This window comes from Piliocolobus tephrosceles, chromosome 11, assembly GCF_002776525.5.
Source record: "Piliocolobus tephrosceles isolate RC106 chromosome 11, ASM277652v3, whole genome shotgun sequence".
In the NCBI taxonomy this organism is placed as follows: Eukaryota; Metazoa; Chordata; class Mammalia; order Primates; family Cercopithecidae; genus Piliocolobus; species Piliocolobus tephrosceles.
In genome coordinates this window covers 126,604,348-126,629,740 of record NC_045444.1, presented here as the reverse complement: position 1 = coordinate 126,629,740, position 25,393 = coordinate 126,604,348, and the positions used below count along the sequence as shown (strand labels likewise).

Sequence of the window (25,393 nt, the reverse complement as noted above, 5' to 3'; positions counted from 1 at the left end):
TTTTTTTTTTTTTTTTTTTTTTTGTATTTTTAGTAGAGACAGGGTTTCACTGTGTTAGTTAGGATGGCCTTGATCTCCTGACCTTGTGATCCGCCCATCTCGGCCTCCCAAAGTGCTGGGATTACAGGCGTGAGCCACTGGACCCAGCCTATTTTACCTATAATTTCAAAGCCAGTTTGTTTAGTGAAGATTTACTTAAGTCTTGTGAAAACTGCTTGGACTTATTTACTTAATTAATGAAATTGAAAACTAAGTAAATAATTTAATTAAATAATTTACTTAATTTATGAGTTGAAAATTGCTTGGACTTAATTTATGAGTGTTCTTTTTTTTTTTGTAAACCAACTTGGTAGACTCAACATATAATAAATGTATATATATAAATACATCTAGACATGTACACACACACGCACACGCACACACCCACACACAGACACAGATTCAATAGTTTTTACCTTTGAACTCTAGCCATGAGATAGCAATATAAACTCACCGGTCTACAAATTTGTTTACATGGCTGAACTTTGTTAGCCTCAATAGGTAATCCAGTGAAGGCTGTGGACCAAAATTTTGGGTAAAGCAGTTTCCATGGCAGTTTGATTTGTTTGTTTTTTTTTTTGAGATGGAGTCTCGCTCTGTTGCCCAGGCTGGAGTGCAGTGGCATGATATCAGCTCACTGCAGCCTCCACCTCCCAGGTTCAAACAATTCTCTGCCTCGGCCTCCAGAGTTGCTGAGATTACAGGTGCCTGCCACCACGCCCAGCTAATTTTTGTATTTTTAGTAGAGATGGGGTTTTGCCATCTTGGCCAGGCTAGTCTTGAACTCCTGACCTTGTAATCCACCTGCCTTGACTTCACAAAGTGCTGGGATTACAGGCATAAGCCACTGTGCCTGGCCCTTTTTTTTTTTCCTTCTGAGGTGGAGTCTTGCTGTCACCCAGGCTGGAGTGCAGTGGCACAATTTTGGCTCACTGCAGCCTCTGCCCCTGGGTTCCAGCAATTCTCCTGCCTCAGCCTCCTGAGTAGCTGGGATTACAGGTGAATGCCACTACGCCCACCTAATTTTTGTATTTTTAGTAGGTGGGGTTTCTCCATGTTGGCCAGGCTGGTCTCGAACTCCTGACCTCAGGTGATCCACCCACCTTGGCCTCCCAAAGTGCTGGGATTACAGGCGTGAGCCAGTGTGCCTGGTCAGCAGTTTGATTTTTAAAGGCCATACCTCCCCAGACTCCAAAGAGCACTTGGGCCAAACAGCTACCCAGAAGAACATCACCTGAAACAGACTAATCCGGCCCAGTCCTGCTTAGGTCCAGTGTGGTGGCTCACGCCTGTAATCCCAGCACTCTGGGAGGCCGAGGTGGGTGGATCACGAGGACAGGAGATTGAGATCATCCTGGCTAACATGGTGAAACCCCATCTCTACTAAAAATACAAAAAATTGCTGGGTATGGTGGCACGCGCCTGTAGTCCCAGCTACTCAGGAGGCTGAGGCAGGAGAATGGCGTGAACCCTGGGGGGGGCAGAGCTTACGGTGAGCTGAGATGGCACCACTGCACTCCAGTCTGGGTGACAGAGCAAGACTCCGTCTCAAAAAAAAGCAACATAAAAGCCACACGGAACTCCATCTTGCTTTCCCATTGAACAGCAAACTCTGAATTCCAAAGAGTATTGGGGCCAAACAGTATTACAAAAGATTATCAGTTTTCTGAATTTTAATTTCCTATGACACACATACAAACAATCACCAAAAGACAATCCAACTGCTGCAGCAAGAAAGAAGCCCCAAGAGTGTCCCAACTGAAACAGTCGGGGTGCTTCCTCTCTTCATCGATTGGGCTTGGTCACTGTGCAAACAAAAATTCCTTTGGAATTTCCCAAATTAAGAAGAGCTGATCCTGCTGTCCGGCACTCACAAAAGATACTCACTTTCCCAGACACACACACAACACACAGTTACAAACAAGCTCCCAGGAGTGTCCATACTGAAACAGTTGTGGTGCTTTCCTCTCTTGGTCAGTTGGGCTTGTTGAACCACAAATGGAATTTCCTTTAAAAATGTCCCAAATTGAGAGGAGCAGATCCTGCTGTTTGGGCCCACAAAGGACATTCACCTATCTTGATGCAGATGTCAAATTTCAAAGACAGTGCTTCTGAGGCAATCAGGAATGCTTCTGGGGCTGGTAGCAGAGGGGCCAGAAAGAGACAGAAACGCACCTCCAGCCAGAATTGGGCTGGCGTCTGTTTAGGAGGGCTTCTGAGACTTTAGGCCTTCAGCAGCTGATCCGTGAGCAATGCGTTCCCTGTCAGGGAACCAAAATCTGTTACCAAAACACCACAGGGTCAGTCTAGGTCCTGCTGCTCACCCCACAGAAAGCCAGTCACTGAGACCAGGAGTATTGCAAAAGAAGAAGGCTTTAATTGGGTGCTGCAGCCGAGGAGACTGGGGCTCAGTCTCAAATCCATCTCCATGACTGACTAGAACTAGGGGTTTAGATAGCAGGGAAGAAATGTAACAATGGATAAGAAAACAGGAACTCAGGAGGGGTAAGGAAGCAATCGTGGTGAATGAGGGCCTGGAGTCTCATTGGATGCAGTGATCTGGTGAGTTTCAGTTCTTTGATACTTTTTGAGAGGTCAGGGGTTCCTTTCCTGAGGAAAGAAGCACATAAAGTTTCAAGCTTTAAGACCAGAAGGGTCCATTTCTGTGTTTATCCTAAAAACTGCCTGTGGGACTGTTGGGTCAGTTTGATGACCATGGCTCAGGGAAACACAATCTCAAGGAGTGCTGACAAAGTGTGCCTGAGGCAGTCAGATTAGTCTTATATGTTTAAGGGAGAGAAGAACTACAGCAAAGACCTAAATCAATATATGGAAAACATACATGGTTAGGTCCAAAAAGGTGGGATGTCTGGAAGAGGAGGCTTACAGGTTATAGGTGGATTCAGGGACTCTAATTTGCAGTTGGTGAAAGGCTCTATCTAAAACTTGGAGTCAGCACAAGGGAATGTTTTAAGTTAAGGATGCTGCATAGCAAGATTGATGGTCTGCAGGTGTGGCCTATTGGGGAAAACCCCACCACCGATATTTATCATGGGTTCTTTTCTATTCCCTAAGCATCTTGGCTGGTTTGAGAAATAAAGGGAAAGAGTACAAGAGACAGAAATTTTAAAGCTGAGTGTCTGGGGGAGACATCACATGTGAAAACCAGCAAGTTTTTATAGCGATTTTCAAAAGGGGAGGGGGTGCACAAATAGGGTGTGGGTCACAGAGATCACATACTTTACAAGGTAATAAAATATCACAAAGCAAGTGGAGGCAGGGCGAGATCACAGGACGACAGGATGGGGTGAAATTAAAATTGCTAATGAAGTTTCAGACACTCATTGTTATTGATAACATCTTATCAGGAGACAGGGTTTGAGAGCAGACAACCTGTCTGACCAGAATTTATTAGGTAGGAATTTCCTCGTCCTAATAAGCCCGGGAGCACTACAGGAGACCGGAGCTTATTTCATCCCTTCAGCTTCAACCGTAAAAGGCGGTCACCTTAAGGGGGCTGTCTATAGACCTACTCTCAGGGTGCATTCTCTTTCTCAGGGATGTTCCTTGCTGAGGAAAAGAATTCAGTGATATTTTTCCTATTTGCATTTGAAAGAAGAGAAATATGACTCTGTTCCATCTGGCTCACCGGCAGTCAGTTCAAGGTTACCTCCCTTGTTCCCTGAACATCGCTGTTATCCTGTTCTTTTTTCAAGATGCCCAGATTTCATATTGTTCAAACACACATACTCTACAAACAATTTGTGCAGTTGATGCAATCATCACAGGGTCCTGAGGCGATATTCATCCTCCTCAGCTTATGAAGATGACGGGATTAAGAGATTAAAATAAAGACAGGCATAGGAAATCACAAGGGTATTGATTGGGGAAGTGATAAGTATCCATGAAATCTTCACAGTTTTTGTTTAGAGATTGCAGTAAAGACAGGCATAAGAAATTATAAAAGTATTAATTTGGGGAACTAATAAATGTCCATGAAATCTTCACAATTTATGTTCTTCTGCCGCGGCTTCAGCTGGTCCCTCCGTTCGGGGTCCCTGACTTCCCACAACAGTGGCCTTGCCATGCTTGGCCTTAGGTTCTGTTAATAATTGAGTATCTTATTGCCACAAAGCGTCTGTTTTGTCAGCCTTCTTGTCTCTATTTTAACATCAGTGCTGGTCAGTTGTGTCTAAACTCCAAAAGGGGGGGTTATAGCAAGGTATGTGTGACTTTCCTTCCTGCTATGGCCAAGCACGCAGTTTTCCAGGTTTTTCTGGGGTCCCCTTGGCCAAGAGGGGGTCCAGTCAGTCTGTTCAGGGGGTTTGGGATCTTATTTTTGGTTTGCAGTGAAATCACACAATGTGCAGCCTTTTGAGTCTGGCGTCTGACATTTAGCATCATGCATTTGAGATTCATCTCTGTGTTCCAGGAGTTTGTTCCTTTTTATTGCTGACCACATTTTCATTGTGTGGAGCTACCATAGTTTATTCTCCTGATGAAGGACATTTGAGTTGTTTCCAGTGTTTGGCAATTAGGAATAATCCCATTGTTAAAAACTTAAGCCAAATTAAATTTAAAGGAGTTTAATTGAGCAATGAACGATTCATGAATCGGGCAGCCCCCAGAATGACAGCAGATTCAGAGAGACTCCAGCACAGCCACATGGTGGAAGAAAATGTATAGACAGCAAAAGGAAGGTGAAATACAGAAAACAAAAGTCAGGTACAGAAACAACTGGATTGGTTGCAGCTCAGTGTTTGCCTTATTTGAATGTGGTTTGAACAGTGGCTACATTTGATTGGCCAAAACTCAGTGATTGGTGCGGGTGTGGGCTATGGTCAGTTTACACCTCCTCTTGTTATAGTTCATGATGTACAGAAAAACCTTTCCGCCAAACTGAAATATGTAAGGAGGCAACTTTAGGCTGAACTTGGTTTAACACCATTATAGACATACACATTTAGTCATTTTTGTACATGTCAACATGAAGCATAGGTCTCCGTGTCACTTGGGTAGATACTTGGGAGTGGGACTGTGGGGTCTTGTGGTGATTGCTTAACCAAGTGGCTGTTGTCAACCTAAAGGAAGAGACTGAGGCAAGATTTAATGTAAGTAGAGTTTTGAGGACTGCAAGGTTTGAGGACTGCAGCCAGAGAGAAATACATTAAAGTTGCCCTGAATACATGCTCCAATTAGCAGCAGTTACAAGTGAAGTTTTAAAGGAAAAAAGAAGGGGAAGTTCTTAAGTTATCTACCAAGAATTTACATTGGTTCATTAAAATCACAGGAGCTATTGACTGGATGTTGTTTTTTGTATCAGAAATCCTACATACATGAAGACAATAGGTGAGGGTCACATTGTGGAACTTGTGATAACATTTTGGGTAACTTATCAGCAAATCTGGAAACTATAGGTAAAGACAGGAAAAACAAAATGCCTTGAAACAATTACCCTGGGCTTGGCTGCAGGGTCAGGGTGGGGGCCTGACTGAGGCCTCTTGCTGGTCTCTCTGGGCCTCATCGCTTTAGCCAACCTCACATTCCTCAGGCTGCCGTGAGATATCGGGAGAACCTGCTCCCGATGTTTAATATGGGTTCTTTTCTATTTCCTAAGTGTCTCGGCTGGGTTGAGAAATAAAGGGAAAGAGCACAAGAGAGAGAAACTTAAAGCTGGGTGTCCGGAGGAGACATCACATGTCGGCAGGATCCGTGATGTTCCCCGAGCTGTAAAACCAGCAAGTTTTTATGAGCGATTTTCAAAAGGCGAGGGAGTGCACGAATAGGGTGTGGGTCACAGAGATCACATACTTCACAAGGTAATAAAATATCACAAAGCAAATGGAGGCAGGGTGGGATCACAGGACCACCGGGTGAGGCGAGGGGTCCCAGAAGCAGAACCACTGGGTCCGGGTTGTAGTCCCCTTGACCTCAACGCTAATCATGGGGGCTGTTTTCTTGCTACTGCCTCCTTGCCCACGGCCCCCTTTTCTTGCTCTACCCCCACGTTTTTCCTGGCCCATCTGATCTAGTGACTTACGCCTCCTCGGGCTCTCTGAAGCTCCTGGGGTGAATGTGCAGCCCCTTGCTATGCCCACCAGGCCCTCCAGACCTGCCTGGTACCTGCCCATGGCCCCACCTCACCTGTCACTTCTCTCCACCTCCACCCCACTGAGCCACCTCAAAGGCTCTTCTGGAAACAGTCCCACTGCCCAACTCCCTTGCAAAGCAAAGCTAGCCCGAGCACACTTTCCTTCATTTCGTTTTCTGCCTCCTCTTCCGGGCTGCAAGCTGCTTGTGGGCAGGGGCCTCATGAAGCCGCACATCCCCAAGCGCCCAGCCTGGGGTTGCAGCTGGAGATGCTCAGGCGGGTGTGTTGTATGGGTGGTGTATTAGGCCATTCTCACATTGCTGCAAAGAAATACCTGAGGCTGGGTAATTTATAAAGAAAAGAAGTGCAATTGGCTGATGGTTCTGCAGGCTGTACAGGAAGCGTGGCTGGGACGGCCGCAGGAAGCTTCCAGTCATGGTGGAAGGTGAACGGGGAACAGGCACATCATGTGGTGGGAGCAGGAGCAAGTGGGGGAGGAGATGCCACATGTTTTTAAACAAGCGGATCTCGCGAGAATACCCTATCATGAGGGCAGCACCGAGGGGATGGGGCTAAACCATTCATGAAGGATCCACCCCTGTGATACAGTCACCTCCCACCAGGCCCCACCTGCAACACTGGGTATTACAATTGGGCATGAGATTTGGGTGGGGACCTCTGAGATGGGAGTGTTCCTGTTTCATAGACGAAAATGCGGGCCCTAGGGAGGGAAGCATCCCTGCCACCCACTGTTGCAGGCCTCAGGGCCTTTCCTGTGCTGTCTCCTCTGCCCACGGTGCCCTCCAGGCATCAATGCCATCTCAGGAAGATGCGCCTCCCCTAGGCAGCAGGCCCCTGACTGTGCTCCCTGCCCTGGGCACCTGGCAGTGGCCCCTCACTGGTTGTTTTGTGAGGCCCTCCTGGATGCCTTCTTCCTCTCCTGCACTGTGGTCTCCACTGCCCACATGCAAAGGCCTGGGAGATGCTGGGTTCCCGGAAGCGAGGATTGGCTCCCTTTCTTCCTCTGTCCCCCTCTTTCTCCTTCCCTTTCCTCCTCCCCTCCTCCCCTCTTCCCTTTGGCCTCCTCTCCTGCTCTTCCCCCCTTCCTCCTCTTCGTTTCCTCTGTCTCTTCCTCCTTTTCCTGCCACTTCTTGGATCATACCGGACCTGCTGCCTGCACACTTTGTCCCCACCCACTGCTGCCCCCGCATGTTGGGGTGTTTGGGCCGGGTTCCCTGAATTGAACCCACACCTGGTGTCTCTGACATGCTTCCACCATGAGACCTCCATCATGTCCTCACCTCGGAGGCCACCGAGACCTCCCTGGCTGCCCCCTTGCCCCTCCATGTGCTCTCCAGAGTGCCCTCCTTCCTGTCCCTCGGGAGAGCTGGTCCACCTCAGTCCCTGGGCAGCACAGCCTAAGCCTCCAGAGATGTTTACTGGGTGAATGCACGCATTTCTTGGGAAAGTTTTCTTCTTTGGGATTTCTTTTGACGTTACAAGCCTGATCACAGCTTGCAGCTGGGTCGTGCCATCTCTCCTCGGCCTATTGCGCTTCCTTGGCAGGGGCTGTACAAAGCAGACCAGCGGTTTGGACCAGGCGTTGAGACCTACCCTGATGGCAGCCAGGACGTGGGGCTGTGGTTCCGGGAGCAACTCATCAAGCTGTGCACCCAGATCCCCAGTGGCTTCTCCCTCCTCAGCTACCCTGAGTTCTCTGACTTCCTCACCTACAGCCCTGCCAGGATCAGCCTCTCAGAAGAGGAGAAAACAGAGTGGGGACTGCAGGAGGAACAGGACCCCTTTTTCTATGAGTATAAGCGGTTTCTTCTGAATGACAACCTAATGCTGCCTCCAGAAATGTATGTCTACTCGACTGACTGTGACCACCTGCCCATGACAAGCTCTTTCCGCAAAGAGCTGGACACCTGCATCTTCCTCAATGAAATTCCTCCGTTCGTTGACGATGGAGAACCCTGGTTCATAATCAATGAGACCCCTTTGTTGATCAAAATCCAGAAGCAAACTTACAAGTTCAGGTGACCAGTCTGCTGCTGCTCCTCCCCCAGGGCCCTGCACTGTACAGGCTGCCCCTAGGCAGGTTCCTGAGGCCCCCAGCCAGCTGCCACTGAGGGTGCTCCCGCAGGGTGACCTAAACACGCTCCTCCCATTAAGTGACTGATGTGGGCCATAATGAAGGGAGGGAAAACCCCTGCTGGCTCGAGCTGGGAGGCAGGCTGGGCCCTGGGGCCCTGGACATCTGTGCAGGGGAATGATGGTCTCGGGATCCCACCTGCCCACTCTTGGGGACAGGAATGATCAGGAGGTGGATTGGTGAACATGCAGCCAGGGGAGTCCCGAGGCTGGTGTGGAACCTGGGGCAGATGTGGCTGGGGAGAAGCTCCTGAGTCCATGGAGCTACGGGTGAGTCCTGGCCCTGGGCCCTGTGCATTTCCCCTTGTGCAGGCCGTAGCTAGTGCCCTGCCCCCACGATTGCATCGGTGCCTAGGTGTTCCATGGGCCAAGTCTCCTCTCAGGGTTGACATGGAGAGCAGGGTTTGTTGCTACTGTTACGTGGTGGTAAGGATCTGCCTGAGAGCCAAGGGTGGGAGCACAGGGCAGTAGTGGTGGTGGGGCCCAGCCAGGCCTTCGACTTGTCCAAGGATGGCATGAAAAGATGCTCTGCTCTGTTGGTCTTCCAAAAACCCTCCTACCCTACCCAGCGCCCCGGGAAAGTCAGCCACCACCTAAGGAAAAGTGTTTAATTTTTTTGGTGGGGGGGGGGCACAGAGTCTCACTCTGTCACCCAGGCAGGAGTGCAGTGGTGTAATCTTGGTTCACTGCAACCTCCGCCTCCCGGGTTCAAGCAGTTCTTTGCCTCAGCCTCCCGAGTAGCTGGGATTACAGGCGCCCGCCGCCACACCCAGGTAATTTTTGTATTTTTAGTAGAGATGGGCTTTCACCATATTGGCCAGGCTGGTCTTGAACTCCTAACCTCATGGTCCACACTCCTTGGCCTCCCAAAGTGTTGGAATTATAGGTGTGAGCCACTGTACCCAGCCGAAGTGTTTAATTTTTAGAAGTTAAAATATTCAAGAACACTTTAATTCCTTTCCTAAATATTGACCTCAGATGTCACTAAACTTTCAGAGTGCATATTTTCTGAGAATAAGTGGCTGCTTTTTCATTCATCAATCATCCACCCACCTAATCACCCACCCACGTACCATCCAATCCACCCATGCAACATCCATTCATTCAAGCATCTGTTCATCTACCCACACACCTACCCATTCATCCACCCACCCACCCATCCATTCATCCATCAGTTCATGCATGCAATATCCATTCATCCAGCCATCCATTCATCAACCCACCCACCTGCCCATTCATCCACCCACCCATTCAGTCATCCATCAATCCACCCATGCAACATCCATTCATCTATCCACCCACCTACCCATTCACCCACCCACCCACCTTTCCATCCATTCATCCATCAGTATACTCATGCAACATTCATCCACCCACCCTCCCCTTCATCCATCAGTCCACCCATGGAACATCCATTCATCTAGCCATCCATTCATCTACCCATCTACCTACGCATTCATCCACCCACCCACCCATCCATTCATTCATCAGTCCACCCATGCAACATCCATTCATCCAACCATCCATTCATCTACTCACCTACCTACCCATTCATCCACTCACCTACCCATCTATCCATCCATCAATCTATTCATGCATCCACCTACCCACCCATCCATTCATCTATCAATCCACCAATGCAGCACCCATTCATCCACCCACCCACTCATCCATCTATTCATCCATCCGCCCATCCATCCACCCTCCCACCTACCCATTCATCCATCTTCCCACCCACCCGTCCATTCATCCACTCACCCACCCATTCATCCATCAGTTCACTCATGCAACATACATCCACCTACCCAACCATCCATCCATCCATCATGCAAACATCAACTGGGCTTGTAATTGTTGACAATTACAACTGGTCCTCCTGTGTGGACCAAGCTTGTACAGGGTGAGTTACAAGATAAGGCAGGAAGTGGGCAAGAGAGATAGAGCCCACCAAGAGATAGAGATACTGGGCATCCCCTAAGAGACTCTGAGCTCCACTACAGATGCCAAGTGATATGTGTTCTTTACTCGTCACTTGCATAGCAGCCTGGGGCCCCGAGACCTGCCCTACCAGCATTGTGCAGGCAGAAGACTGTTAGGTACAGAAGCAACTGTAATGCACAGGTTCTCCATTGTGAAAAGGGGTTGTGTACACACCAGGAGGCATCAGTGTTGTGTGGTGAGTAAGCCATGAGATATGCGTGTTGTCTACTCAGACAAAAGTGTACGAGCAGAGGGTGGAATGTGGGTGTTGGTACTGAGACTGGACCCACATGTATGTTGGCCTCCTTCCTACCCAGCGCCTTTGCTGTTATAGCCCATTTCTTAGCAAACACCCAGTGACCCAGATGAATGAGAGATGCATGGGTGTACTTGCAGCCAGCACATTCCTGCTGGGACAGACATGTAGCCCAAGCATCTTGACATCCAGGTGGCATGTCCACACCACCATGTGCAACCTAGTGGATCATGAGCAGCTGGGGGTGCAGCTGCCAGCACTCAGGATGCCTGAGGAGTGAACAGTGGGGGGCTGAGCCACAAGAAGGGGAGGCATTGGAGGGAGGTGGCCCAGCTGGACCCTTTCTCATGGGAGGTGCAGAACCTGGTCTAGGACCACTGAAAGTTGTTGTGTTGCCAGGAACAAGCCGGCTCACACCAGCTGGAACATGGGCGCCATCCTGCAGGGGAAGCGCAGTGGCTTTGCACTCTGTGGGCCCAAAGAGCGGCTTTCCACGGAGATGATCCTAAAGGCTGAGGAAGGGAACCACGACTGGATTTGTGGGATCCTGAAGGACAACTTTGCTAGTGCCGACGTGGCAGACGCAAAAGGCTACACTGTGCTCGCTGCGGCTGCTGTAAGCCCCCCACCCTCCTGGCTGGTGCCCGCAGGAGCTTAGCTGTGAGGGTCACACACGTGGGTGGTCCTCTGTGGGCCCCTCTGCAGGAGCAGAGCTGAGGTACATGGGGATACTGATGTGTCCACACCTCCACCTCACCGTTAAGCAGAAACCCCCTCAGTTGAGCGTGACACTCATGGTCCTGTGGAGAAGGGTTTGGGGCAGAGTGCCCATTCCATTCCTTTGTCCCACACTTGTCCCTTTGCTAAGCTCCCGAATGAGCACCGGTTCCTGCCCTGCCATGGGGTGGCCTCATGAGGGCATCAGGACGCCCAGTGACCCTTCCCAGGTGCATCCTCCTGAGTCCCGCCTCATCTCCCTCCAGACTCACTGCCACAGTGCCATTGTCAACCTTCTCCTGGACTGTGGGGCCGACGTGAACAAGTGCTCAGATGAGGGTCTCACAGCACTCAGCATGTGTTTCCTCGTCTATTACCCTGCCCAGTCCTTCAAGCCCAATGTTGCTGAACGGACCATGCCCGAGCCCCAGGTCAGCCCCTGGTGGTCACCGTACCACCAACTGTCCCCTGTTGTCTTCTCTGTCTCTCTAAGTGTCCACCGAGCCTCCTCCGTCCTCCTGTGTGCACCAGGCTTGTACAGGGTGAGTTACAAGATAAGGCAGGGAGTGGACAAGAGAGATAGAGCCTGGGTATCCCTTAAGGGACCCTGAGCGCCACCACAGTTGCCGAGTGATGTGTATTCTTTATGCGTCACTTGCATAGCAGCCTGGGGCCCTGAGACCTGCCCTGCCAGCACTGTGCAGGAAAGGGGTACTGTGGAGGGAGAGTGGGCATCCATGACAACGCCCCCAAGATGGGGCTGAGAATCTGCATGCCTAACAGTTTCCTGGCAGTACCAATGTTACTGAAACACCAGGGGTTCAGTCTCACTCAGTCCTGCTGCTCGCTGCACAGAAAGCCAATCACTGAGATGCCAAGTTTTGCCAAGGAAGAAGGCTTTAATCGGGTGCTGCAGCCAGGCAGATGGGAGCTCAGTCTCAAGTCCATCTCCCTGACTGACTAACACCAGGAGTTTATGTAGCAGGAGAGAAATGTAACAATGTGTAAGAAAACAGGAACTAGGACAAGGCAAGGAGACATCTGGTGTGGTGATCTGGTGGGTTTCAGCTTTCTGATGCTTCCTGAAGGTCCTTTCCTGAGGAAGGAACTCAGATAAAACAAATACCAGTTTCAAGCTTTAACAGAAGAGTCGATTTCTATGTTTATCCAAAAACAACTATCTGTGGGACTCTTGGGCTGGTTTCACCGATACCTCCGGTCCAGGGGCCACACTTTAGGAACCATGGCTCAAAACACAAGCAGATCAAGGGCAGTGCTGTGTGACAGAAATAAAACATGTAATTAAAATTTGGGAAGTAGCCACATGAAAAAGTAAAACAGGTGGAATTAATTTTAATAATATAATTTAGCCTAATGTGTTCAAAATCCAATCATGTTGGTGTATGATCAATATAAGCAGCATCATTAAGGTATTTGCCTTTGTTTTCCAACCTCTCCTTCACTCCTAAGCACCTGGGTGTGGATGGGCCACATTTTATGAGCTCAGCAGCCATGTATAGGGCCATGCAGCCCGGGGTGTGGCCTGGTCAGGTGCAGGCTTCTGTGCGATACCTTCACAGGGTTTTTTTTTTTTTTCCTCTTTGAGGGTTTGGGAAAAGCTGTCCTGGTCTTTTCAGCCTAGGTGCTTTGAAGACAGCTCTAGGCCACGGGCATTGGTCCTTGCTGAAGAAGGTACTAGAATGAGGTTGTCACTCCAGTTTCTTCTAATGACACTTTTTTGGTTCTTTCCAAAGGAACCTCCAAAATTCCCAGTTGTTCCAATCCTTTCATCATCATTGATGGACACAAAGCTGGAGTCTCTGTACCATGAGGTGAACGTGCCTTTCCAGGGTAGCTGTGAGCTGAGGCCACCGCCAACATCACCACCACTGCCACACATCTTGGGCAGCCAGGAGGGCGGCCACTCCCAGGACACTGGGCAGCCTGGGGAGTCCGTGGACCACAGGAGCAGCTCTCTGAACGGGGACTCCCCGTTGGTGAAGGGCAGCCTTGGCCATGTGGAAAGTGGGCTCGAGGATGTGCTGGGAAACACAGACCAGGGCACTCCGTGCAGCACTGAGACGAACTTTGAGTCCAACGTGTGTGTGTGCAACTTCTCCATCGAGCTCTCACAGGCCATGCTGGAGAGGTGCGCCCAGTCCCACAGCTTGCTGAAGATGGCCTCGCCCTCACTGTGCGCCAGCAGCTTCGACAAAGGGACCATGCGGAAGATGGCACTGTCCATGATCGAGTAGGTCCTGGTGCCAGGGGGCGGGGGTGGAGGGCCACCATCAGGGCTAAATCCTATGCACAGCAGACCCACGTCTCTTCCCTGTGCCAGCGGGAGGCGTTGTGTCTGGAGATGTGTGTCTGAATGTGTGAGCATCCCTGTGTTGGTGACTCTACGCCATGGCCGAGCCTGTGGGGGTTCCAGCCTGTGGGGGGCTGTTTTCAGTGCCACCCCAGCCCTGCTCTGGCCTTTGGCACTGGCCTGAAGTGTCTCTGTGGGAGCCTCAGCAGGGGCCACAGTCCAGGGTCCTATCCTAGCCATGGTGCCTGTGAGTGACACCTGCCCGGGCAGCCCACACACCCCTACTGCCCACCCTGTCTATACCAGTGTGTCTCAAAATGTGGTCCATGCACCCCTGGGGGGTCCAAGACCCTTTCAGGGAGTCTGTGGGGTCAAAACGATTCTCTTGATAACCCTGAGACTCTGTTAGCCTTCTCCTTGTGTTGACATTGGTGGATGGTATGAAGACAGGGAAATGCAGACCACCCACCCCCAGCCTGCAAGGCAGCAGTGCCCAGCCTGCATGGGGGCATGGTATTCCTTCGCCACGATGTGCACTTGGGAGGATGCCTGTCTCACTGAAGAATGCCTTTGACAAAGCAGAAAAGCAATGACGAATTGCATTAAATCTTGCTCCTTGAGTATACACCCCTCGAATATTCTAGATCAGAAAACACGGGAAGGACACTGATGTGCATCTGCCATAGACCAAGGCACACTGCTTCTCTGCAGGAATCGCTTCCCCCAGGGCCAGAGTAGCAAACAGAATGTGGTATCTTCCTTAACCTCCTGCCCCATTTTTGATCAGAAGAATGACCACTGGTATGTGGCTGTTCATTCTCCTGAACACAGCCTACCGCTTCAAGGAAAACATATGACACTATTTGTTGCTGGTGAAATTTACATTTTCAAGTGGAGAGCAGAATTTTGGACACCTGTATCCACCACCAAGACCTTCATAGCTTCCTTTGAGACGTGGGTATTCAGAGGTTTCTCGGGTGAGATGGCATAGCAGACCTTGGCTACACGGCCAAGTTCTGATGTCGAACCATCGCCAGGTGGATGAAGATCCATTGACAGTGAGAGGTGGGTCCGTGGCCTTCAGGGCAACCAGGTGCAGAAGGCTGGTTGATGAGTGTCCAGCTCCACCAGGTAGCTAGCTCACCGCCCCCAGCCTGGGTTCATGTAGTTCAAACAGGAAGACCATGATGATCAGAAAGGCTGCTCAAATACCCCTTCATCCAGCCGCGTACCTGGGGGAAGCTGGGTCTCCGCTCACTTCCACCAAGGCTGCAGCAGAGCAGATAGGTGGAAAACAGTGCCACCCTTCTCCCTAACTGGTTTTGCTTTGTAAAAACTTTTTGTGACAGTATTACTTATTGGTAACATGCAGTGGGTTGGTTTGTTTGTTATGGTTGACAAGTTGGTGAGCGTTATTGAGAGGTGAAGCCAGCGGAGTTTCTGGGTCGGGCAGGGCCTTGGAGAACTTTTGCGTCTAGCTAAAGGATTGTAAATGCACCAATCAGCGCTCTGTGTCTAGCTAAAGGATTCTAATGCGCCAATCAGCACTCTGTAAAATCGCACCAATCAGCACTGTGTCTAGCTAAAGGATTGTAAATGGACCAATCAGTGCTCTGTTAAATGGACCAATCAGCAGGATGTGGGCGGGGCCAAATAAGCAAATAAAAGCTGGCTGCAGTCCACCCCACCTCCCTGCCCTGCTTTCCCCGGCCAGCAGCAGCAGCAACCTCCTTAGGTCACCTTGCACGTTGTGGAAGCTTTTTTCTTTTACTGTTAACAATAAGTTTTGCTGTTTGGGTCTGCACCACCTTTAAGAGCTGTAACACTCGCTGTGAAGGTCTAGGCTTTATTCTTGAAGTCAGTGAGGCCATGAACTCACTGGAAGGAAGAAACTGGACACATCTGAAGGAACAAACTCCAGACCCACCATCTTTAAGAGCTGTAGCACTCACCGCAGGTCTGTGGCTCCATTCTTGAAGTCAGCAGGACCAAGTACCCACCAGAAGGAATACATTCTGGACACATTGTGACAGTTTTTGAGCTTTACCTAGTAGTGACAGACAAGGAGAGCCAGCACCCACGTGAACACAGTTCCACGGGCTTCCGAACGGTAAGGGTCTGGATAGGGGTCTGGACGCTGGGGGCTGCTGCTCAAGGCCAATCTAGTTCCCGCAGCTATGATCCTGTGCCTGCTGCAGGGTCAGCGAGCTTGGCTGGGTCCTACACCTGCCCTGTATGCACGGGCATTCCCGCTGCCACCTGGGCCCCCTAACCCCAGCCCCTTCGTCCTCTCTTGAGCTTCTCCCTCAGCCCTGCATGGCTGCACAGTCCCCACCCACCTGGCCCCAGCCTCTCGTGAGGCTCAAGTACGGAGGCACAGCTTCCCCCTGAGCTGGCCAGCCTTCTGCTCAGTGACCCCTCAGAGGTGTGTGTGCCTGTGTGTTTGTGTCTTTGTGGTGTGAGTAGTGTGTTGTGTGTGTGGTTTGAGTGTGTGGTGTGCTGTGTGTGTGTACTGTGGTGTGTGTGCTCTGGTGTGGCTTGTGGTGTGCTGTGTGTGGTGTGTGTGTGCTCTGGCGTGTCTTGTGTGTGGGGTTATGTGCTGTGTGGGGTTGTGTGCTCTGTGGTGTGCTGTGTGGTGTGCTGTGTGTGCCGTGTGTGTATGTGTGGTGTGCGCTCTGGTGTGGCTTGTGTAGTTGTGTGGTGTGTCTCTGTGTGTGTTTGTGTGTTGTGGGTGTGTGCTGTGTAGTGTGGTGGCTGTGTGATTGTGTGGTTGCGGCACGCACACACTCCCTACAAGCCCCTGCCCAGTCTCGTTGCTGGCATGGCCCTGTCGTGGGCACAGTGCAGGTGCCTGCCCTCCAGGGGCCCACAAGTGCCGCCTCTTTTTCAGGCGAAGGAAGCGCTGGCAGACCATTAAGCTGCTGCTGCGCCGGGGCGCGGATCCCAACTTGTGCCGCGTGCCCATGCAGGTCCTGTTCCTTGCGGTGAAGGCCGGGGACGTGGATGGGGTGAGGCTGCTGCTGGAGCATGGGGCGAGGACCGATATCTGCTTTCCCCCGCAGGTAGGAGCCTCTGCGGGAGGGCGCCGAGATGAGCTCAGACTCTCGGGCACAGGCCGGGCAGCTCCTCGCTCCACCTAGGCGCGGAAGAGCGGGGTGGGCTCTTGCAGGCGACCAGTGGGCTGTGTTGGTGATGGCGTGCCGGAGTGGGGATCCCACAGCCCGCTGTTTTTCCCATGTCCCCAGACAGAATTTGGATGCTGTGCTAGTTTCTAGAGTATTTCACGATCTGTATAATGTTTTCCCAGTGTTGAAGCAAACTCAGGGGAAGCGCGTCCTGAAGTCCCCTTGGAAAGGGGAGACTGGTTGGTGTTCAGGGGGTGCTTCTGAAATTCTTGGCCCATAGCAGCTGAGCCATGAGCAATGCATTCCCGGTCAGGGAACCAAAATCTGTTACTGAAACAGCAGGAGTTTGGTTGAGGTCCTGCTGCTTGCCACACAGAAAGCCAATCACTGAGACGAGTATTGCCAGGGAAGAAGGCTTTAATAGGGTGCTGCAACAAAGGAGACAGGAGATCAGTCTCAAATCCATCTACATACACAACCCACTAAAATTAGGGGTTTATATTGCTAGGAGGAAATGTAACCATGTGTGGGAAAACATGAATTAGGGAGAGTGAGGAAGAGGAGCTGGCTAGCAGAAAGCAGGTGGCAGATCAGGCAGTCATGAAGGGTGAGGCATTTGCAATCTCACTCTCTAGATGCTGTGATCCGGTGGATCTCAGCTTGTTGATACTATCTGGGAGGTCTGAGGATCAATTTCCTGAGAAAGGAGCTCAGATAAAACAAATTTAACTTTCCCAAGTTTTCCGATTGGGAGGGTCAATTTCACTGTTTATTCAAAGGAACCAAAAACATCAGTTATATGGGACAATCAAGCCAGCTTCAAGCACCTGTTAGAAGTAGGTGTAAAACAACTGTTCCATCCACAAGGACCAGATTTCCCTTAGACCTTTGAAGGTCCTGCCTCACTGTCTTCTGCCCTTCCAGAACTCGTGGGACTTAATGAGAAGTGGGATGCCCCCCTGACTCCTGTGTCTTTGATTCTCTTCCTCCTTAAGTCACCTTAGCACTGGGTCAGAGCTGTGGGTCTGTGAAATTTTCTCACGTTATTTGTCTAGTATTTCTCTCCATTGTGCTCCCCCTACTGTCCTGGAACTCCTACCTGAGAGATGTTAGAACTCCAGCTCTCTCTCTCATGTCCCCTGATTTTGTTTTGGAGTGTTTTCTATGTCTTTGTGCTTCTGCTGTTTTGGGGAATTTCCTCAGCTTAATCATTTCCCGATTCACCCTTCAGCTGGGTTGGTTCTGTTACTAGCTCAGTTGTTGCTGTTGCTGCTGCTGTTTTAGGGGTGACATGACATGTAAGGAGGGTGTGGCCTCTGGCTGACTGTGGTGGATGCACGGCCCCATGCGCCCCCTGGTGGCCTGGGCTGCAGTTACAGTGGAGCAGTGGGCTGCCCATTCTCCCCTTGCCTGCTTAGGTCTGCGTCCCTCTGGGGTCAGTAGATTGTCGACTGCAGCACCAGCCTCCCCAACATCAGGCGATGCCTGCATTGTATTCCCATTTCTCCCCTCTCGCCACTTGCCTCTGCTGGGTGTGGATGCTGCTGGCCCTGGTCATGCTTGAGGCTGTGGGTGTTGGGCTGTGTGGGGGTCCCAGGGGCTGCTGCCAAGCTGGGAGAGTCCTGTTGTTCCTGGGAGTCAGCAGCTGCCTGGAACCTACCCTGCCCTCTGCCTCAGATGCCCCGGCCATCTCCCTGGGTCACTGGTGGATGGGCATGCATGGGCACACCCAGCTGCTCTCCCCAAGTTCCTCTGGCTGGTCTTCATGCTGGTGACTCTTCCCACCATCCAGGCTCACCTGTCTCCCCCTCAGGGGTCCCTCCTGGGTTCTTTTCTCTTTCCTGTTTGAGCGAGGCTGGTCTTCAAGGGACTGGGGAGCATCCCTTGACCTAAAGCCCAGTGTCCGTTCCCAGCCGGGCTCTCCCTTAGGACAGCAGAGCTGCCTCTAGAGGCCAGGGCCCCTGCGAACACCTGTGTTGCTGCTGCCCAGCAGTGGCCTCTATGGATGCTGTCAGCTGATGGCCGGGGACACTGCGTGGAGAATGGACAGGTCAGGGGCTGGAGTCGGGAGGTCACTCAGGAGCTGCACGGCCGTTAATGTGGTGGGCCTGGCAGGGCAGGGAGGGGCTTTTCTCAGAGGAGAGTGTGGACAATGGCTTAAAATCGCACTGGTTCAGGGTGGGCCTTCCTGCCTGCGGCCCTGGCAGAGAGAGGTGTATTAGGCGTTGGAAGCAACACATATGGCTTGCTCAGCGTGTTGGGAGCTTTTCCCAGGCTGCCTTCAGGGACCAGTGTCCTGCACGTTGTGGGGCAGGTGAGGCTGAGAATGGTGCCCTCGGAGTCTCAGCCATGTCCCTGGCATTTGGGCCCCCCAGGTACCTCGCCTGTCTCTCCCCACAAGTACGTGCCTCACCGCCCATCCCGGTGTTTCCTCTGCAGCTGGGCACCCTGACACCACTCCACATTGCTGCCGCCCTTCCTGGGGAGGAGGGGGTACAGATCGTGGAGCTGCTGCTGCATGCCATCACCGATGTGGACGCCAAGGCATCTGACAAGGACGGCACTTACAAGCCCGGCAAGGTGTGTGCCTCGCGACCAGCGGTAGGGGTATGGGGCCTTGGCCAGGTGTGCCTGGATGGATTCACACACTATGCCTAGCCTGTGCTCACCGAGCATGACGGGCCTCCTGGCTTGGGGCCCAGGCAGTGGAGATCCTGCATAGAAACAACCCATCCAGATGAGAGCCTTGGTCAGTGAGCTTGTTCTGATATCAAGAGGCAAAAATGATTGGTTGGAATGAGTTAAGAACTTGATTCTTCAGGCAGTCCACAGAGCATGGGGGTCCCCATGAGGACCTTTCGCAGATAACTCCGTCTCGTGCCTTTCGGAAGGTTCATAATTGCAGACAGAGGCCAGTTCCATGTCCCCAGGGCCTCCTCCAAAGGCAGGCCAAAGCCAGCTTGTCCCACCAGGCCCTACCAAGCTGCGAAAGACCCCCAGTCATGGGCCATGAGGCCATGTCTTCCTGTACAAGGAGTCGAGCCCCTTGAGGTTAGGAGCTCCGAGGCTTTCCTTTTTGTGCTCTAGAGCCTTGTCCAGTTGCTGGCACACAGCAGAAGCCATTGAGCACACATACATGCTAGATGTGGGTGCGCAGCTCACCGCGTGGGGGACCTGGGAGGGGAGGGCACGTAATGGCTCTGACCTGTGTGGGTGTTGGGGTATCTCAGGGACAGGCATGCAGGGTCAGGCTCAAAGAAAGTCAGGCATCTGCCTCCAAGAGGGTTTCGCAGGGTGAGACTCCAGACCCGCAGTCTGGGGAGGAAGCTCCCTTGCTCCGTTTGCCTTCCTGTGGGCACACGGCAGGTTCGTGGGCGCTGGCGGAGCCCTCCGTTTTACACAGCTGGATCTGCTGCCCTCAAGTCTGAAGCTCAGCAATGAGCCAGGCCCTTCCCAAGCCTACTACAGCATGGACACGCCCCTCCCCGACGAGGGGGGCAGGACGGCTCTGCACATGGCCTGCGAGCGGGAGGACGACAACAAGGTGAGGGCAGCCAGGGCCTGGCGGGGACACAGGGCCGCCCAGCAGTGGGGCCAACTTCCAGGCCCTTGTGCCCCCCGGAAGCACGTGTTCTCATGCTGAGTCTTAGGCAGAAGCCAGGGAGCATGGAAGGATGGGAAGAGAAGCAAGGCATGGCGGGAGGACGGGATTTCACACTTGCATGCACGCACGCACGCACGCGTGTGTACAGGGCCTGGGTGGCGGCATGAAGTCTATTTCTTACCACAGGTCCTGGTCAGACATGTTTGGGAGCCTCTGGCCTGGGCTGTGACCACCTGGTGCTGCCAACCCTCCTCTGTCACCTTCCTGTGTCCCTGACTCAGGACCCCATGGGTGGGCTCATCTTCCAGAGCCCTGGGTGGTGCCCTGCTGGCCCTGTGGCCGCTGCCTCCTGCCTGCCTTAGGGGTTAATTCCTACCAAGTTGGGTGTGGGAACCACTCCGAGGATGCCCAGTGGCTGGGGTGGATGTGGGGAAACTGAGGCCAAGTCTGAACTTGGCCGTGTAGCAGCAGGTGCAGCCCAAGCCAGTTGGCCACGGAGCACATGGCACACCGAGTCTCAGTTTACCCACTGACAAATGAAATGAATGATCCTGGGCCTTCGGCCAGGTGGTAACTTGTGAGGTCCTGACATGAGCATGAGGATGAGTGTGCAGGAGTGCCGTGTGTGCGAGTGGGCATGTGGGTGACACTGGGAAGGGGATGGGCAGACAGGGAGGTGGGAGCACTGACAGGCCTGCCTGCTTCAGAACACCCCTGTCTGGTCAGAGCCTCCTTGGAGGGTGGGGAGAAGGAGCAGGTCTATTGGGGGTCTTCTTGGGGCCAGGTGCTCTGCCCTGACTAGACGAGGGGTTGGCAGGAACTCGTGTTAGGAATGAACAGTGAGGCTCCAAGAAGGCAGCTGGTCAAGGCCCCCGCCGTGAAGGACGAGGCCTGGGCAGTGAACAACAGGGCCTTCTGCTCGCACACTTGTGTCCTGATGACAGTTTGGAAAAGTTTGGGGGAAATAAAAGGAGACACTGAATGTGGCACTGTCGTTGTGACAGACCAGCGGGTGACACTTCAGTGCTGTGGGCGTGATGGCTGCAGCAGTCCAGCCATCACATCTGTATCCCAGAAGGGAGGGGAAAGGGGGTCACTTTCCCAGGAGCCCCTCAGCAGACTTCTGCGGGTACCTCCGTGGCCTGGCCAGCAAGGCTGCGGGAAAGGTGAGTGTGCGTGGTGGTTGGGCCAGCCAGACATGGGGTCTGCTGCATCTGAGGGCGCAGGCCCAGCGTCTGAGGGCACAGGCCCAGCGTCTGAGGGCACAGGCCCAGCAGGCCGCTGGGAGAGGAAGCTGGGCCAGAGGAGTCCTTGCAGTGGGAGAAGTCGCAGAGGTCAGGTCCTAGTGAACACTTTTGGGAGAAGAGGAGGAAGAGAAGGGAGCAGCTGAGGGTTGCACAATGGGACATTCTGACAGGGGAGCAAGGATGGGAGAATGGAAAGGAAAGCAGAGGGGTTCCGGGGAGGAGTCAGGGAGGTGGGAGGGCAGGGATGGGGGAGGAGGGCAGGAGGCAGGGAGGGAAAGGCTGGGGGAGGGAGGCAGGAGGTAGGGAGGCAGGGGGGGTGGGGAGGCAAGCAGGGAAGGAGGGAGGGCAAGGATGGGGGAGGAGGGCAGGGAAGCAGGGAGGGCAACACCAGTGGGGAGAGCAGAGAGTCAGGGAGGGCATGGGGTGGGGAGGAGAGCAGGGAGGGAAAGGATGGGGGGAGGTGGGCAGGGAAGCAGGGGGGCAGGGAGGGCAAGAATGGGGAAGGAGAATAGGGAGACCGAGGAAGGGAGGACAGGGACGGGGGAGGAGGGCAGGGAGGCAGAGAGGGCAGGGACAGGGGAGGAGTCAGGGAGGCAGGGAGGGCATGGATGGGGGAGGAAGGCAGGAGGCAGGGAGGGCATGGACGAGGCTGCCCTCCTGGTGCAGAGGGTGCTCCACCAGCAGCCGAGGGTGGGGCTCTTTACATTCAGGCCATCCTCTACGGTCACTGAGCCCTGGTGGAGGAGGTGCTCCTCCAGTCACACCTGCTGTATGCCAGGACCTGCCACGTGGTCATGTGGTCCAGACTGTCCCTTGTCCTTTGAAAACAAACTTTAAATCAACTTAGGCATCAATGTCCTCCTAGTTTTCATTTGGAAATGATGAATGCTTAGAAAATATCTTCTCCATTTGGAGCTCCATCCACCTCCCCACCCATTCACCTATCCATCCATCCTTCCTTCCATCCACAATTTTGAACACCTTGTGCCAGGCAAGGTTGGGAGGAAGTGCCGTTGAGTGACTACATTGATTTCATGGCATTTAAATTAATGACTACTGTTAGGTGCTCCTTAGGGGTGGGGATGCCCCTCTAACTTGTCATGTTTCTGCCTTTCTCCCCAACCAGTGTGCCAGGGACATAGTCCGGCTCCTTCTATCCCACGGAGCAAATCCTAACCTGCTATGGAGTGGCCACTCCCCGCTCTCCCTGTCCATTGCCAGTGGGAATGACCTGGTGAGCATGTTCTGCATCCACAGATCTGAGCACCTATGTGTTTCCATCTCTAATGCCCACCCCACCAGTCATTGGGATTTGAAGTTGTTGGCCATTTATCCATCCATCCGTCCGTCCATCCATCCGTCCATCCATCCATCCGTCCATCCAACTACCCATCCATTCACTCTTCCACTCACCTGTCTACCCATCCATCCATTCTTCCATCCATCTATCCACCCAACTTCTCATCCACTTATCCATCTACTCACCTGTCCATCTACCTTCTACTCATCCATTCATCCATCCTTCCACCCAACCACCCACCCACTTACTCATCATCTCATCCATCCATCTATACATCCATCCTTTTAACCAATCACTGATGTATCAACCCAACTACCTATCCACTCATCCATCCACTCAACCGTTCACCCATCCATTCATCAGTTTATCCATCCATCCATCCATCCATCCACCCACCCACCCACCCACCTACCTAGACATCATCATCCTTCATTCACCCAGATGGAAGGATCTACCATCCACCCATTCATCCATTCATCCGTCTACCATGTAACTGTTATTTACTGAGCATCTGCTTTGTACCTGGCAGGCACCATTCTACTACTAGGTGTTGAATTAAACAGTCTCTGCTCTCAAGGATCCTATATTCTAGTTGGAGGAGCCAGACCATAAACTAGTATGTAACACAATTTCAGGAAATGACAAGAATTATGAAGAAAATAAAGTTTGGTGAGGGGATGGAGAATGATGGGAAGATAGGCTACATTAGCAGGGTGGCATGAAGTGCTACTCAGATGAGGTGACATTTCAGCAGAGGTCTGAAAAAGCTGAAGGCATTCATACAATTTGTAAAAGCTGATGCAGAATGGGGCTTCCAGGTGCTTCTGCAGAGGCCAGCATCTCTGCTCCCTGTTTCCTTCTGTCCTGCACAGAGACATCCATTCAGTAAGTCATGTGGGGTCCTAGCTCAGGGCTAGGTCCTGTTAGAGGCAAGGGTGTGGAGGGAAGAAAGCTTTGTTCTGAGGGGCAGAAGTTTGTGAGAGCCAAACACTTAAGGACCGGTGTCTGGCCACGGCTGTCCTTCCTCGGTGGAATCTGAGCTGGTGGCTGGGCAGAGCAGGAAGAAGGGAGGTGTGCCTCATTCTGCATCTGGCCGAGTGGTCACAGTGACACTGGTGTTCCGGGGCAGAGGCAGACAGCCTGGGCACCAGGCGGATGTGCCCCTAACCGTGTGCTGGGGGCACTGGCCCCTGGGCTTGGCTCTGTACAGGGCTGGAGAGCAAGGTGGGAGCTGGGACCACGCTGGAGAGTCCCCATTTTGTCAGGGGACAGAGAAGGTGCTGGAACTGGCCCACCTGGGTGGAGTTCCAGCTCCTCCCTAACAGACCAGACGTGGGACCCCTTCCCGCCCAGCGTCATCCTCTGTGGGACAGGCCAACAGCGGGACCCACCGTGGGAAGGATCTATGGGAAGGGCCAGCAGTGGCCTCTGTGAAGCTCCTGCTTTCAGGGGTTAGTTCTGGAGTGGCCCAGCTCTGGGGACTTCCCTGCTGTCAGGGGAGGTGACGTGGTGGCCACTGATGAGCCTGTCTGTGTGTGTCCAGGTTGTGAAGGAGCTCCTGACCCACGGAGCGGACCCCAACCTGCCCCTGACCAAAGGCTTGGGCAGTGCCCTGTGTGTTGCCTGTGACCTGACCTATGAGCACCAGAGGAGCGTGGACGACAGGCTGGCCCTGGTGAGGGGGGCGGGAGGTTGGGGTGGCCCTGGGTGGTAGGGGTATGAGGGTGGGTGGCCCTGCTGAGGGGGGCGGGAGGGTGGGTGGCCCTGGTGAGGGGTGTGAGGGGGGTGGCCCTGGTGAGGGGGGCGGCCCGGGGGGGGGGGGCAGCAGGGTGGGTGGCCCTGGGTGGGGGGAGGGAGGAGTGTGAGGTGGGCTGGCCCTGAGCATGAGGAATGGGGCTCTGGGAGTGGGGCCCTCATGGACTTCTCTGCCTGACTCTCATTCCTGACAGGCAGTGGATCATTTTTTCTGTGTTCTCCAAGCCTTGGTGGTCTAAATAGTGGAGAAAAGACAAAATGTTGTCTGCTTTTAATATTTTACAGGCCTTAAAAAATAGGAGGTGGCAGATCCACTCAACAGACCAGACAGAAAGGTTCCCTGAAGTTTGTCTCAGTGAAAACAGGATTCAGGATACACATAGGCCTCACCGTGGTCCCGCTGCACAATCCTGGCTTTCTCAGTGGTCCACACAGCTGCTGGGCGGGGCTGTGGGGCATTGTCCCCTGGCCACAGGGAGCGGCTTTCTTGGGTGGTCCTCACTCGGGAAGTCCTGCCCGCGCTGGAGGCACCTTCTGTCCTGAGCCCTAGGCACGGCCCTCGAGTGTCCCTCCCACCTGGCTCTGGGAACTCTCGGCGGCTTCGGCTCAGGCAGGGCCTCCCTCTGTGGCCTGCTGCCCTCTGCCTGTGCCAGCCCGTCCTGCGCCCGGTGTGGGCACTAGCCACGAGCTTGCTTTCCTCAATCCATCTTAATACGCACTTTGGTTCTTACCTGTCCGAGGGAGAAAGGGGGAAGCAGGATGGGGGCGAGACTCAGGCGTCTGGAAGGGGGGGCGAGACTCAGGCATCTGGAAG

General features: G+C 52.9%; 1 protein-coding gene across 6 annotated transcripts in view; it reads left to right on the top strand.

Moving 5' to 3' along the window:
* Positions 1–25,393, top strand: part of ANKMY1 (ankyrin repeat and MYND domain containing 1) — a 68,727-nt gene that overhangs the window by 16,570 nt on the left and 26,764 nt on the right. For 2 of the 6 annotated variants that reach the window (XM_031936555.1, XM_031936556.1), the window contains 9 exons: positions 7,697–8,169; positions 10,920–11,136; positions 11,504–11,668; positions 12,992–13,488; positions 16,439–16,610; positions 19,113–19,253; positions 20,077–20,217; positions 22,651–22,758; positions 24,368–24,499. In XM_031936555.1, the coding sequence (XP_031792415.1) occupies positions 7,697–8,169; positions 10,920–11,136; positions 11,504–11,668; positions 12,992–13,488; positions 16,439–16,610; positions 19,113–19,253; positions 20,077–20,217; positions 22,651–22,758; positions 24,368–24,499 (2,046 nt within the window). The remainder of the gene's footprint in view (positions 1–7,696; positions 8,170–10,919; positions 11,137–11,503; positions 11,669–12,991; positions 13,489–16,438; positions 16,611–19,112; positions 19,254–20,076; positions 20,218–22,650; positions 22,759–24,367; positions 24,500–25,393) is intronic. The other 4 variants (XM_031936559.1, XM_031936560.1, XM_031936558.1 and 1 more) reach the window with 4 other exon arrangements.